General features: G+C 38.1%; 1 protein-coding gene across 1 annotated transcript in view; it reads right to left on the bottom strand.

Moving 5' to 3' along the window:
• HDAC9 (histone deacetylase 9) overlaps nt 1-14,259 on the bottom strand; it is a 457,613-nt gene that overhangs the window by 94,956 nt on the left and 348,398 nt on the right. The window contains exons 16-18 of the mRNA XM_065666283.1: nt 13,031-13,138; nt 1,165-1,220; nt 835-922 (exon numbers count right to left, since the gene is read on the bottom strand). Of these exons, the coding sequence (XP_065522355.1) occupies nt 835-922; nt 1,165-1,220; nt 13,031-13,138 (252 nt within the window). The remainder of the gene's footprint in view (nt 1-834; nt 923-1,164; nt 1,221-13,030; nt 13,139-14,259) is intronic.

Below are 14,259 nucleotides of genomic sequence, written 5' to 3'. Positions count from 1 at the left end.
CAGATGTAACAGGTTAGGTTTTGATGCCAGGGTTCATTTCCTGTCTATGCTTTGTCAGACACCCTATTACACCTCCTCATGAACTGTAGGAAAACAAAAATGGTGCTCATAAATCAGCATTCAAATTTCCTTGGGCTGTGCATTGGGCTGATCCTTTAAGTGCAAGGCAGAACTCCAATTCATTATTCATGAAAATAATACAGACAACATGCCAAATGTCATCTGCATTTAAATAATCCATTTGTTAAACATATAAACTATTGGGTAAGAATGCCTCCTATTAAAATACAAGACTAACCCAATGAAGTGGATTTTTAATCATGTAGCTTTCCTTCAGGGAACCATCAAAAGCTGGTATACATGACTTGAAAACTTCTTAGAAGGAATGACCTGTTGATTTGTTTAATAATACCGAAGTTACACAACAAGTCGAATCATTGCTAGCTGGGGGAAGTGGCCAATTTGGTTACCAAAACAACAACATTCTTTAAAGCACATCTGACTATTTAAAGTTTGTATTCTGTAGGGAAAAGTAAACTTGGGTTCTGTAGGGTTATTTTAATGGTGGAAGTATCAATTAATTTAAAGACCATAAAAGTTGCCCTGATCTGTACCTTCTTCTCATTAAATTGCAGTTAACACCATTAAAGTGAAACATAGATGTTTATGGCTTCAGTACTGCCATCCTGGCTTTAATGAGTTCTCAAAATCAGAGGAAACACACATCTTTGTTACTAGTAGGTATTAAAACCAGGAAAGTCTGACATATAAACACAAATTCATTATCTTTTATCTAGATGCACTGAAAGTGTGATGCTTGCCAAGAATACATACCAGATCTACAATCAATATCTTGCCTATGTTTAGCTTGTCTCTCAAGTATTTGGCAGTAATTGCAATTGAATTGAAAAAGCAGAACCCCCTGTGGAATAGAGAAGAACAGAAATAAGAAAGCAAATCAGTCAGGAAAACAGCTATAAATAATGTTCAGAGCATTTTGAAAAATGCTATATGATCTCTGAGGCCATAAATCTGCTTCTGGGAGTACCTAGAAAGCCTTTTCAGTCATCTGCTAACAATTACAGTTCTTCAGAGACATGCACAACACAGGTGATTGCCAGTAACCTTAGTGCTCCAAGATGGGCAATATTCCCTGGTACTTACATGGCTGTTGATTCTTCAGCATGATGGCCTGGGGGCCTTACAACAGCAAAGCCATTCTGTAGGAACAAGATAGGTTTTCAATTATCAGCTTGAAAAAGTTCTTGACTCAGTGCAAAACAGAGCAGCAGGCAGACTGGATTGAAATCTATTAGAGGCTCTTGAGCACTTTTTCTGTCCAATCGCCCTTTCATAGTACTGCCAGAAAATATATTTGAGAACAGTGACACATAAACTTATATAAATATACACATGCATATATTTGCATACACATGCAACATGATCTAAAGAGGAGGAAAAAGGCAGGATGAGACAGTCATTGTTACCAGTTCTGCTGTCTACAATTCACATTTAAAAGAAAGCCAAATCCACTGATACACTCTTGATCTAAGTTAATGTAATCTTACATTGCTCTTGCTTGAGAAGTTTCAACACAAAAGTAGCTTGAGGTATATATTTTACGTGATTGGTCAGTGTCGACCCTACCTTCTGTATGGACTAACTGACAAATTCACACACACATGTAATTCCCAGCTGCAGAAAAAGGGTGTCAATGAATATCCCATATTTCTCCAAACCATAAATTAAACTTGGGAACCTGCCAAGCTCACAAGTTTAACAGATTCCCTAAAGTAAATTTCTAACACACTTTCTGGAATTGTATAAAAATTTAATGAAATACAACACTAGGATCAGTGATGATGAAGGTGTTTTTTGCCTCTAGTGTCACTGAAGGTAAAAGAAAAATTAAATTTTCCTCCTTTCAGTGTGGGTAAGGTAAAGGGAGAATGTAGAAGCACTGGCAAGGTAGTTCTGTTCAGAAAATCAGATTATTTATTCAAGAAGCAGTGTCACATAAGAGTGTGTATCATACCAAATTTCTTTCACAACAGTCAGAGTAACACCATTACTTCATCAAATTTACACTTTAGTTCAACTATTCAAGACTATTCAACTATTCTCTTCTATTCAGCTATATATTTTCTTCTATCTGACATAAAATTAACGCCAATCAACATATACATAAAAAGAAGTAATTATAATCTGTGCATCAGCACATCATCAGACTTACATTTTCAAGCAGCCTCATAGAAACAACATTTGGCTGCAAGACCAACCAAGCATGTGATTTTCAGAGAGGAGTGGAGAGAAATGAAAAGGATGGAGAATTTCTATATTTAAATAATCAGTATTACAGTAGTCCAGTTTGATATACTTAAACTAGGTAAACGTCAATGTTTCAGCTTTTACTTATCTGAAACAAACATCACTACACTTTCATGAAAATAAGGAGCAAGATAATAAAAAATGTAAATAAGGTGGTTAACAGAGTTACCATAGTGACTGTGAAATCTGTTTATTTACAGTCTTATGAATGTGTGTTTGTGTGTACCTGTGCAATTGTCTACCTATGTTGTTTCACTGGCATTAATTTTATTAATTAATTAGGAAATACTAACAGGCTACCTCATATAGTTTGCTGCTAAGTGTAATCTAAGAAACCAGCTGCATTTTTGTGGAGTGTGGCCAAACTTCTATCAGACTACAGCAAACTTAAACTATAACACGAAGTACATCTGTAAGGGTGATTCTTCCAGCCACCATTTAAAGAATCTGAGGGATTTGACACATGCCTTATTTTTCATTAAATATTCATATTTAAAAAAAACCCCAAACAAATCCATACAAACAAGCAAAGAAAAAAAATCTCAAACAAAACCAATCAACCAAAAAAAAAAAAAACCCAAACCAAATCAAACAAAAAATACTAGAGTCAGAACAAATATATATGTTCATATTTAGGCAGGCATTCCTGGAGGTGGATTAAAACTGCCTATAGATCAAATACACCATCCAAAAAACCAAAAAAAGCCTCGTGGATCTCACTAATCTGCAGAACCAAACCAGCTTTACACTCTAAGCTAAACCCCTGTCCTTATCCTTTTGAGGCCTTTTAACATTTCCTTTTCACACAAAACACGACTTAGAGAAGAATTCTGTGAAGAATTCTTTTGTAGTGTCTATGAGAAACAAAGTATGTGTCTGCTGAGGAATATGTAGATAACGAAGTGAAAACAGAGAAGAGGGTATTACTAGGGGCAGAGCATCAGGCTACCTTTATTTTGTTCTCTTGATATTTGCAAGAATTACGAAAAAGTCCATGCAGCTGCCCCTGCTCAGCTCACAGATCATTATCATCTAACTTTATCAGCATTCCCAAATGATCAAAATAATTAAGATGATTATATCTGGGAGGATTTTTTGCAGCAATACAGAGACAGAAAAAATCAACACTGCTGGTTTTGACAACATGACAGTTAGTTACAGTATAGGCTTCTCTTTTCTGTTCCCTTACTTTGACATGACCGTTTGGAAGGCCTGTTTTCTTATAGCTTGCTAGTTTTTGCTATCACAGCTTAAGTTGACTGCTACAGTTCTCCACAGGCATGGACATTTGCATCAGTGTTGTGACCATTTTATATGTGCTCTTACATTAGAAGGAGTTCAGCATTCACATAGGAAATTTTCTTTTTTTAAAATATAGTGCATATGTTATATTGATGATAAAGCATATAATATAATCAAATTTTACTAAGCACTGAAAACTAGTTACTATACAGTATTAACAGCAACTTTCCATTTGATAGAACATTTTATTCCTTCTACTTTTAAACTTTCTATGAACATACTGTACATTAGTAGAATGGAACATTAATTTATTTAGGCAATATTTAAATACCAGTGAGCTCAGAACAGTAGACAGAAAGGCAAACATCTGCTTTAAAGACAGAAAGACTAACACAGAACAGTATGTTTTAAATGAAGCCAACATACATAAATTCAAAGCATTTTATACAGAACCTTATTTATACTAGGATACAGACACCTTTATATGTAGACAGAGCATTAAACTGTCTGACAGACATGAACATCAGGAAAAGGATTCATGTTCATGTCTGTGCCATTATATGATTGCCTTTAGTTAAAATTGAGGTTAAAGAGTAAAGCCTGAATATAGATATTCTAAAACCTGCACATATTTGAACAACAAAGAGAAGTAGTCTTTTTCCACAGTAAGTTTTCTCTTCTTTCATAACTCCAAATAGGTGGATGCCTGATTTCCAAAGAACAGATGTGTACATCCTACTGTGGCCTTCTTGTCTTTGGTGGTTCAGTTGATTCCTTTCTGTAGCATGCTGGGTTACAGTGTTGGGCTACAACATGCTTGGGCTTCTACTGTATCTCCCTCTGAACCTCTTCAAGTCAAGCTCTCAAGACAATATCACAACACAGGTGGCTACGCCAGGCCTCGAGACTGACAATCCCTAGTAGGTTTCCACTGGTGTTTCTATTATACAAGGGGGTAAAACTAGACCTAGACAGTTTTCCCCTAGAGCAGTATGTGGTGAATGTAGCAAGGTGTCATGCAGCTCTTCCCTTTGTTTGCCAGTGAGTAGCTTGCTCTGCCTAGGCTCCAAGTGGACCAAAAGCAGTCCAGTCAGTCTCACACTCAAGGTATGCTGAGGTTTCTGTTGACTCCAAGAAAAGCCAGTGTCATGCAAGAAATATGAGTAAACCCCATCAGGCACTCCAAAAGCATATACTGACGCAGTAGAAATCTCAGATTTAACTCCCTGAATGTAGGGATGAATTTCTAAATATTCTTTGCATACTTGTGTGAGTATTTAGGTTATGCGGCCCATAAAGTAGACACTGAGACACATCTTTAAGTCAGTTTTTAACAATAGGTCTAGAGTCATGTTCTTCCTCAGTTCTTATTCAAACTTATGGAGCTTTAATTATTTCCTGCAGTAGCAGCAACATCCTCCTAAAGCCAGGTGTTAAAGATTTTATTTTCTGCATGTTTAAATCCCTTAACCTATCTAGCTCTTAGCTCTTAAAATTAGAAGTGCTTAAAAATGGCATTCTTGGACATTCACTTTTTTTAAATTGAAAGGTTTTATTTTTGCTTCAGTGTGCACAGTCACTGAAGCTAATATTTCATTTCTTTGTAGGAACATCTTTAGTTATACAGAAATGTATCTACTGCTCCTGTCAGAATTGATATTCCTTATGTTTTATATATATACAAGTTTTTATTCTCACAAAGCTATAAAGATATGTACAAACCTATTTCATTACATTTAAAAGGTGCTTCATACAGCGTATCTGACAGGTATAACCCTGAAGTGATCTTAGTGGCATCCTTAACCGTGCTATCTGTGGCTTAGTTAATTCCTACAATAACAAACATCCATCGGGCTGCTTTATGTCTCATCAGCTTATGACCATCCTCTTGCAACTGGTACCCTGAAGCAGATAACCATATTCCTGCCAGTGTCACGTATGCTGTAATGTGATGCTAAGTTGTGCCATCCAGCAGGGAGAGTAAGCATAAGGGTGAGTGGTGTAAGGACAAGACAATCCTCAGGTACTGGTTTAGGACAATTTTACAACCTGTTCATACTGCTAGAGCAGGAGCCAGTATCTGGCCCTGGGGGGTCTGCGAATGCAGTGAAAAAGAACCCATGATTTAACAGAGCAGTATTAGCAGCACACAGATTTACCAAGAAAACAGTAATGGACAGGAGGGAATACCATTTGTCTTTCAGAGGAAGCTAGTAGGGGCCAAGAACACAGAAATAAATGGACATTAAACATTTAACTCTGTGGTGGCAACAAAGTTCCCTGTCTGGTTTCCTGAAGGTCTAAAAGGATGGCACCAGAAAATACACATGAAAAGCTGGTGCCTGCAAGCTAACTTACAACCAAGATGACCTGCTTAGCCACAACTAGCGTTAACTATATGGGGAAAAAATGCAAACAGTTTTAGGAACAGAGTGGTCATGGAGATAAGCTATGTACCACACATATAATTAAAGTTGTACTACTATATGAAATAATAACAGTCATTCAGATCTAAATATAACCATAATTGCTGGGATAAAGTATCTAAGAAATGGTTCCATATGAAATATTGTAATTTTGTAACTTTGTAAAAGCAAAGAGTACAAACTACTATCTAAAAGACTTTATTAGTAACTTTGATTGATGGCTTTTATCAGTCATATCTTTAACACTAGCAAACTAAGCATTCATTTGTTACCATTCCTTTCACACTATGTATTGCTAAAAATGCTGTGCCTGGGTGCAGAAAAAATGCCTCTTTTTGTGGCTGCCACGCATCACTCAGCTTTTTTTTTTTTTTTTTTTTTTTTTAGATTATTACAAGGCAGATGGTGAGACAGAAAGGTAGAAAAAAAGGTAGGGCAGAGCCTACAAGAACAGTACTGTCCAGGAGGCACCTAAGCAGAGAGTACTTCCTACGAAAGGAGATCTCTGTAGGCAACCAGAAGGAGGTGCGTAGGGTTCTGTGTTGTTCAATCAGGCACGGAAATACTCTAGACTGACACTTTTCTGGAGGGAGGATACTGTGGGACTAGGGACATTTATTTTCAGCTCTTTTTGATTATTATGCCTTTAGAAAGATACTTAGGTTTTGTTCTAAGAAATCACAGCAGTAGAGCTGTGAAACATGGTTGAGGGACTTTTACACAGAATGCTTTTAAGACTAGAAAACTAAGAACTTGGGGGAGTGAGGGGGTTGATTTAGCTAATAGTGCTTATTCACTAGATTGGTACAATATACTGGGTGATGATCCCTCCATAGCCTTGTGTGACAAACCAAGCTCAACTGGAATGAAAGTTTCAATTTCAATTTAAGTTATCCATGGATTATACAAAGACATTAGAGCAGCAATGAACAAATGCAGGAGGTTTCTTTTGGTATTGACTAAATCTGACATATTAGAAAGAACCATCCCAGGAACATATCAGATTCTGATTTGGAGAAAACTCTTTTCAATTGCTTTCATTCTCTTAAATGACCCCTAACTACCAACAGGGCAACTTTACATGTGTGTGTGTGCACACACATACATATGACCAGGCAGAGAAAGGGTTTGTGCTTCACTCAATTCAGCTGAAGTGATGTTCAAGACAGTCTCAGACCACAGTTTAAACTTATGTGCCATTTTTCTCAAGTGTTCTTTTTCAAAAATGCTTCTTAATTCATTCAGATTTTTAAAACTAGGGAATTACTATACAAATCCTACCAGCTCTTTGTAGTTTACTGTGCAGATCTCAAATTTGTAAAATTAAAAATATATGGTGCTTATGTGTTTTTACTACAGTAAAGAGTGGTTCCATTGCCAATGCTGACATATTTAAAGGATATGCAAAGTAAACTAGTCAGTAATCCTTATTATGGGTATTGTACTTCAAGTAATTAATTCCATCTTATAATAGCACTGAATGGGGTCATATGAGGCTGAAGAAAACCATTTCAGAAATGTTCCTTTGGGTTTTCAATAGTTCCATGATCTACTCTGGCTCTGAGTTGCCCATGATAATGGAAAGTCATCTCCCATTGTGAAAAGAGGTTTTTATTAGATATACTCTTTTCAAATTATATTTTTCACGGCTAGTTTTTTGGGGTTTTGGTTTGTTTTATTTCCTGCCAGTCAATTGCAAGATATTAAGGGACATCCAGAGAAATGTACAATTTGATACCAGAAAAGAAGACACACTTAACATTCACAAAACAGCACACAATAAAACAACCATTAAAGCAACAAATATTTTGAAGGACTTTATGCATCATAGTGTAAATATTGCAAAATTATCATACTAACATAATCATCTATCTGAATTTCAACTTCTTTCAAGTAGCAATAAACATTTAATAAATACCTAATATCTGGCAATAAAAGGGGGCATCATCAGCATGAATAATTCGGTTAACAAAATGGTAATACTGGCAAACTAAAGTCTTTCAGAAAAAACAGTAATTTGGCAAGCTAAGTCCTGAAGGTGAGATTCTCTGCAAGCAGTAAGAATTACAGATGAAATCTGAACATCAAGAGAGATCTCAGATGCAGAGAGATATCTTAATTTCCTCTGAGACTTGTCTAATGTGGGGTTTGAACAACCTCTGTACTCATCCAGTTCAGCAGCAAGAGGGGAGAGCCTGCTGTGCAGGACAGCCAAGTGCAGGCAAGGGGAGAGTCTCTTTATGCCTAGCTGCCTGTGAGTGAAGTAGCATGCTGGCAGGGCTGGGAGGTGAACTGAGCTGAGTATCAGAGTTGATGTAATAGCTGGGCCAGGCTGGGAAATAAATGTGAAGGCAGGGCCAGACAGCACCTCCCAGTACCACTAAGCCATTAGACCACACACTCCTGAAATCTGCCTCATTACTGCAGAGCAGTGACTGGGACACTGTGAGCGTTTAGCAACGTATTTCTATCACATCTTTATTTTCCTGTGTCAATGCAATAGACTAAATAGATCCTTAGGAGACACTTCGGGAAATATAAGTTCTCCCTATTGATGCAGATCTTTTAAGGCCTTCCTTCTTAAGGTGCAGTTATTAGAGGCTAAAGACAATGATTTCCAAATTCACAAGCTAAATTGCATGCAAGAAATCATATGCAGGGCACTACCTGCATTTCTTTCTCAAATGACTATATCATAAGACTTATCTGATATGTTAAAATAATTTATTCAATATAGCAAATGACTGTGGTGGAATTGTATTCACCGAGTTCCACATACTCCACTCTTCTAAAGGTCTGTGGTCAGCCAGCAGATTATTAAAAGTGACCTACATAAATCTATTAGGGAAATGAGAATGGAACAAAGGCAGATACAGGAGAGCTGTGGCACCAATTCCATACAACCTAAATTCCTTATCATGCATCAGCAGGTTTCCTAAACTATAAAACACTTAAAAAAAAGGTGACCTTCATGTAATAGTTAGGCTTATCTCCTATAAAAAAAAGGTGACCTTCATGTAATAGGCTTATCTCCTATTGTAATATTGCCACCATGACATTCATCATGCAGGTAAATAAATAATTGTAAAAAGTATAGCATTTGATTCAGTATGACATCATATTTATCATACTATATACTTCAGTGATGTGGTTCTTTATGATCTATTAAATATTATCTCAAAAGTGTATCAAATTGATCTCAGTGAGTGCTCATTATTTTACTAAAACAAACCCCCAAATCCTTAATTTTGTTTTTTTTTCTATATAATTAAATAAAAACCATCCATATTAAGATTCTCCAGAGAAGTGGCAATTTGTCCTGATTAAAAAAAAAACCAACAACACAACAAAACCAAGCAAAATACCACCACAGTAATTTACTATTACAGCAGCAGTAGAACTCCAGTAAACCCTTTTGTTTTACATCCTTAGCACTGTCACATTGATGCTTTCCCCATTAGCCAAGGAGATCAAAGAAATCTGATGTCTCACAAGGGGTTTGAACAATAGTGAAGAGAACTCTTAACTCCTTCTCAGTTCTTGAGCACTGTCCAAATCAGATGAACAAAATGTTGCTGTTCTCAGATGAGACCTGTGTGAAATGGGACTGATAATCACAGGAAATTCAGAATAAAGTTAAGAACCTTAAGCCTTGCATATGAGTTTGACTCATGAACAGCTCTGTAGTGAATCTCTCAATTGTTCTGCAGACTTTCATGATTTATTTTGTAGTCTCAAACCTTTTCTTAGAAGAATATGTCTATACTATCACTGTATGAGACAGCAAGCAAAATCAGTAGAGACCATGAAATAAACACAGAGATTGAAATGTTCTCTCCTTACTGAAATGGACTTTAAATGTCAGATGCCAGTCAACACCAGGCAGTTTATGTTTGTTAGTTTCTACACTCTAGCTAGGCAGTGAAGACATTCATCTTCAGTATTTTAAATAATATATTTTATAAATTCATTGAATACATGTCCATAAAATAAACTATTATATTCATTTTAAGTTTAGGGAAAACATGTTAGACTTTGAAAAAACATATATAGATTCATCAAGCTGTAAGAAATATTTGGGCTGCTCATACCCAACTACACTGACAAATTTGATAATTCTCATGTCAGAAAAACAGTTGTTAAATGAGTGTCTTCAGTGTCTCATTCAAGAGGCTTCTTGTCTCAGACTTTGTCTATGCTAGATAGTTTCACTCAGGTTATCCTAATGTCCCCGTGGCTGTTTCAGTGGTTCCCCAGTGCAGTGGGTAGATAATCCACTCCCTCTTCTGCTGCAACCTGGAGCACTGCCCTTTGTGGAGTCCTTGATGTGTATTTTAAGTCTGCCACTGTGAAATTCAGGACATGCAGCTCTTCTCAGAGAACTGGGGGATTTCAGAACAAATCAGTATGCCCTGTCTCATAATTTACTTTTTTTTTTTTTTTTCCTTAAGATAACACCAAATGACAGTGCACCTTCTGACAGCAATCCACTGTGGAAAACTTCAGGGAGAAACTACAGCATGTGTCTTTACTGCCCTCATATTGCTGCTTACATGTTGCAGAGCTGTTATAGCTTACACACAGTTTGTGGAAGGTGCTTTTGCCATCCAAAGATTCTGAAGCTGCAGCAGATGATTCCAGATTCCCATTACAGCGTAATCCTCCCACTCAGTGCTCACAGTACTGGCTCCAAACGATTGCTTCACATGCATATTTGCTCAATGAATGCACATGGAAGTGGTCAGCTCACTTATGTGCCCTCAGATCTTCACAAGTACACTACAAAACTGGCATTTTTCCCTACACTAGAAATAGCTGATCAATATAATGCATACATTTCTAGAGGAAAATTGGCAGCAAAATGGAAAAGCAACATGTAAAGTCAGAGAGGTAGATTGAAACATAAAGATCTGTGGGGCTAAAATCTTACAGCTACCTACAGTCCCATCCTGAACACCACGTAGAAAACCCCAGAGTACACTGCAAACCCTCTAATGTCATTTACTGTATGAGGGTATTGGGAACCACTTGCACCAAAATCCAGGTTTGTATAGATGCAGTGACAAGGCAAACATAGAAAGACTCTGACAAAATAGCTAATATCAGAATTGGTGCATTTCCAGAACTTCTCCCAGCACGATTTTCTTCTGTTAATTGGACCAGAATAACATTTTCATAATCTTAATTTATAAATACCACATGCAGGTTCTTAGTTCATACAGTTGGCATGGTGGCATGTAAGTCATTGAGCTTCATGCTGGAAGTATATGAACATGTTAGATAAACACCTTTCAGGAATGGCATCAGTATTCTTTCACAGCAAATTTCACAGCAAATCCTTTCCATTCCTATTTTCTTGATGATTTGATATAAACCAGACACTTGGCACGTCTTTAACTTCTCTATGTTTTAACTGCAGGTTGCATAAGACCATAAAACTGCATCAATTCCCTGCACTGTAGACAAAGATTCTGTTTAGGATCAACAATAATTTTACAATAACCTACAAAGTAGTACTAAGCTTAATATATTTGTTCAGAGACTGTTCAATGCCAGTAGCAACCAAGGTCACTCCAGTGGCTGATGTTTGATTATTTTCAACTGTCTATCACACACCCATAAACAACCAAGAGCATTCATACTGTGGCAAGACACCATAATGGTGCAGACCTAAGTAGTAAAGATTCTGCAGTGGACCCTGCTCATGTCAACTGCACACAGGACATACCTCATTATTCTTATCAAAACTTGCTTTTATGATGCATTAGAGACTGACATACGTTCTACAGTTGCCAAATGTAAAAAATAGCTAAAAAATCCTCCTTCGCTTTCATTAGTCCTGTTTAGTGTGAATAATGCACAGTGAGTTATGTATTGAAGCCTACTGTGTCCAAAAAGCTTAATGAGGATAAAGTACACAACAGACAGGATACACAACAGGATCCCATATGATGTGCCCTATGCTCTGTCTGAGATCTCAAAATTTGTACATTTTGTGTAGCACCTGGCTAATGATATTGGTATCTGAATATGAAAGTTTAGTAACTCCATTCGATTGGGTCAGAGGTATAGTACTGCATTTCACATGAGAACACTATAATTTATGTACCTATATATTCTGTAACTATGTATATATACACATAAACAGATGTACTCTTCCTCAAATACATAACTAATGTATTTTGTAATAGGACAGATATACAGGCAGAAAATTCTCAAGTTCAGATTTTGAATTTTTAAAATCATTGTACATTTCTAATTCTGAAATATTTATTTCTATCTTGATTTCAGAAACAGGACTGAATCCATTAGTATTTGGTCTGGAAAATGAATAAACAGCTTCATTAAGGAGACATCTTAGCTCCAATGTTTATGGGGGTGAGCCTGCTCTCTGGCTGCATATGGTGTACCTTTAAACAGGGCTGCTAAAATACCAAATAAAATGTCAAAGGTTGTCAGGTCTGGAGTTTTTATAAATTGTTTAGACTGGGGATAATTTGGGTTTTGTACATCATGCCTTGCAGATCGCACAGCATGGAGATAGGAAAGGGAAGGGGGCCAGTGAGAGAAGTCTGAGGGCAGCCAGCCTGGCGGAAAGGCACCTCCTGGGCCACCGCTGTCCTCCCCAGCACCTCCTCTTCCTCCTCTCCCACACATCCACTGTTTGCCTCCCCTCTCTCTGGGTGGTATACTGAGGTTCCGTACGTGACTAAACAACCATATTAAATCCAAAATACTGTGAAAATACACTTCAAAAGGCAGTGTCACAGCCACTTGCAGAGATGTGCATGCTATGAGTAACTTCACCTCTGGCTGTGGCAACTCCAGACTGTGAGCACCCACAACTGTTTCTTCATATAGACAGCAAGACCGTCCTCAGCGAGAACTGGAAGAGCTGCCACACCTTCGTGAACTTCCTCCCGGCCCTCCTCCGAGCACCCTGCTGGAGCAGAGCAGCTGAACAACGCCTCCCTTCAGCCCCACTTCACTCTGCCGCCCCTGCTCTCCCACCCACCGCGCGGCCCGGACCTCACCTTCAGCTCCCGAGAGGCCACGCGGGCCGCCAGCTCAATGACACAGCCCACCGCCATGCGTGCTGCGCCGGCCGAGTGCAGCTCGTTCCAAACGGTGTCACTGTCCACCTGAGCAAACAGCCGGCCCCGGGAGGAAGGCAGGGAGAGAAGGGGAGAGAGAGAGCATGAGAGAAAACAAACCCGTGAGGCAAGGCTGGCAACGTGACAGCCCATGTACAATAACATCAGTCTTCCGTCCTGGCCAGCTGAAAGGCCTTCTGGACATGGCTTTGCTTATGCTTTTTCTCTGCACGGGCTTCTCCAATGGAAACACATTCCTGTCATGCCTCGCTGCCATTCCCTGTTTAGATTTCTCATTACAAACAGTGCTACATCGGCCGGGCCGGTCCTGCTTGCCAGACGCCAGACGCTGCATGCCTGGTGCTCATGCCGGCAGGGTGACAGGGACCTGCCAGCACCCAGCCACCATCAGCTCCAGCAGCCATCACAGGCAGCCCATGCCTCAACACTCACCAGTGGCTCCGGTCAGTACCCTTTCTTGTTAAAAAAACCCACAAAAAGAGTAACACTCATCTTCCCTACCTAGGCAGGAATCATTTTTAAGTGAAGGAAGTCAGAAAAATTAATTGCTTGAGTTAATTTTAGTAGTCACTATTGCCATAGACAGAAAGGAAAATTAAATGAAATCAAGTGTGACCCCTGCTGCATCTCCAGTGTTGACAAACTTGTAAGTTTTGGCTGAAAGGTTTTAGGTCCCACTTCTTAACATGAGTGTGGTTATTAAGCAGAGAAAATAATCCTTTGTGCCTTCTAAATGTGACATACAGAACATGAATATTATATAAAATAGAAGCATAAAATAAAGGAAATACACAGATGGCTAAGCAGCACTGCTCTACAGTGTCAATTGTCATACTAAAATTTTAGTTTTGAAATCTGCTTTTAGTGACTCTTTATTTGGAGAAACATACCAAAAACTATAGCTGAAATGTTATATATCCCTTATACGATATTATGCCACGCAGACATGATTGTGTGAAATAGGCTGAAAAAGTCATCCAAAGAGACAGCCAGACTTCCTCGATGCTCCATAGGAAGTGCATTTAATTGTATCATACAGTACAAATTTATCATGAAAAGAAAAGCGTTTAGGGTTAGACAAAATACTGTGGCAGATACTATTTGGATAACTTCCAAGCATGCTGAGATACATTTTCAGTTTGACCCAG

Source organism: Lathamus discolor, chromosome 2 (genome assembly GCF_037157495.1).
Source record: "Lathamus discolor isolate bLatDis1 chromosome 2, bLatDis1.hap1, whole genome shotgun sequence".
Classification (NCBI taxonomy): domain Eukaryota; kingdom Metazoa; phylum Chordata; class Aves; order Psittaciformes; family Psittacidae; genus Lathamus; species Lathamus discolor.
Note: the sequence above shows the minus strand (reverse complement) of the source record. Positions and strands in the feature narration are given on the sequence as shown.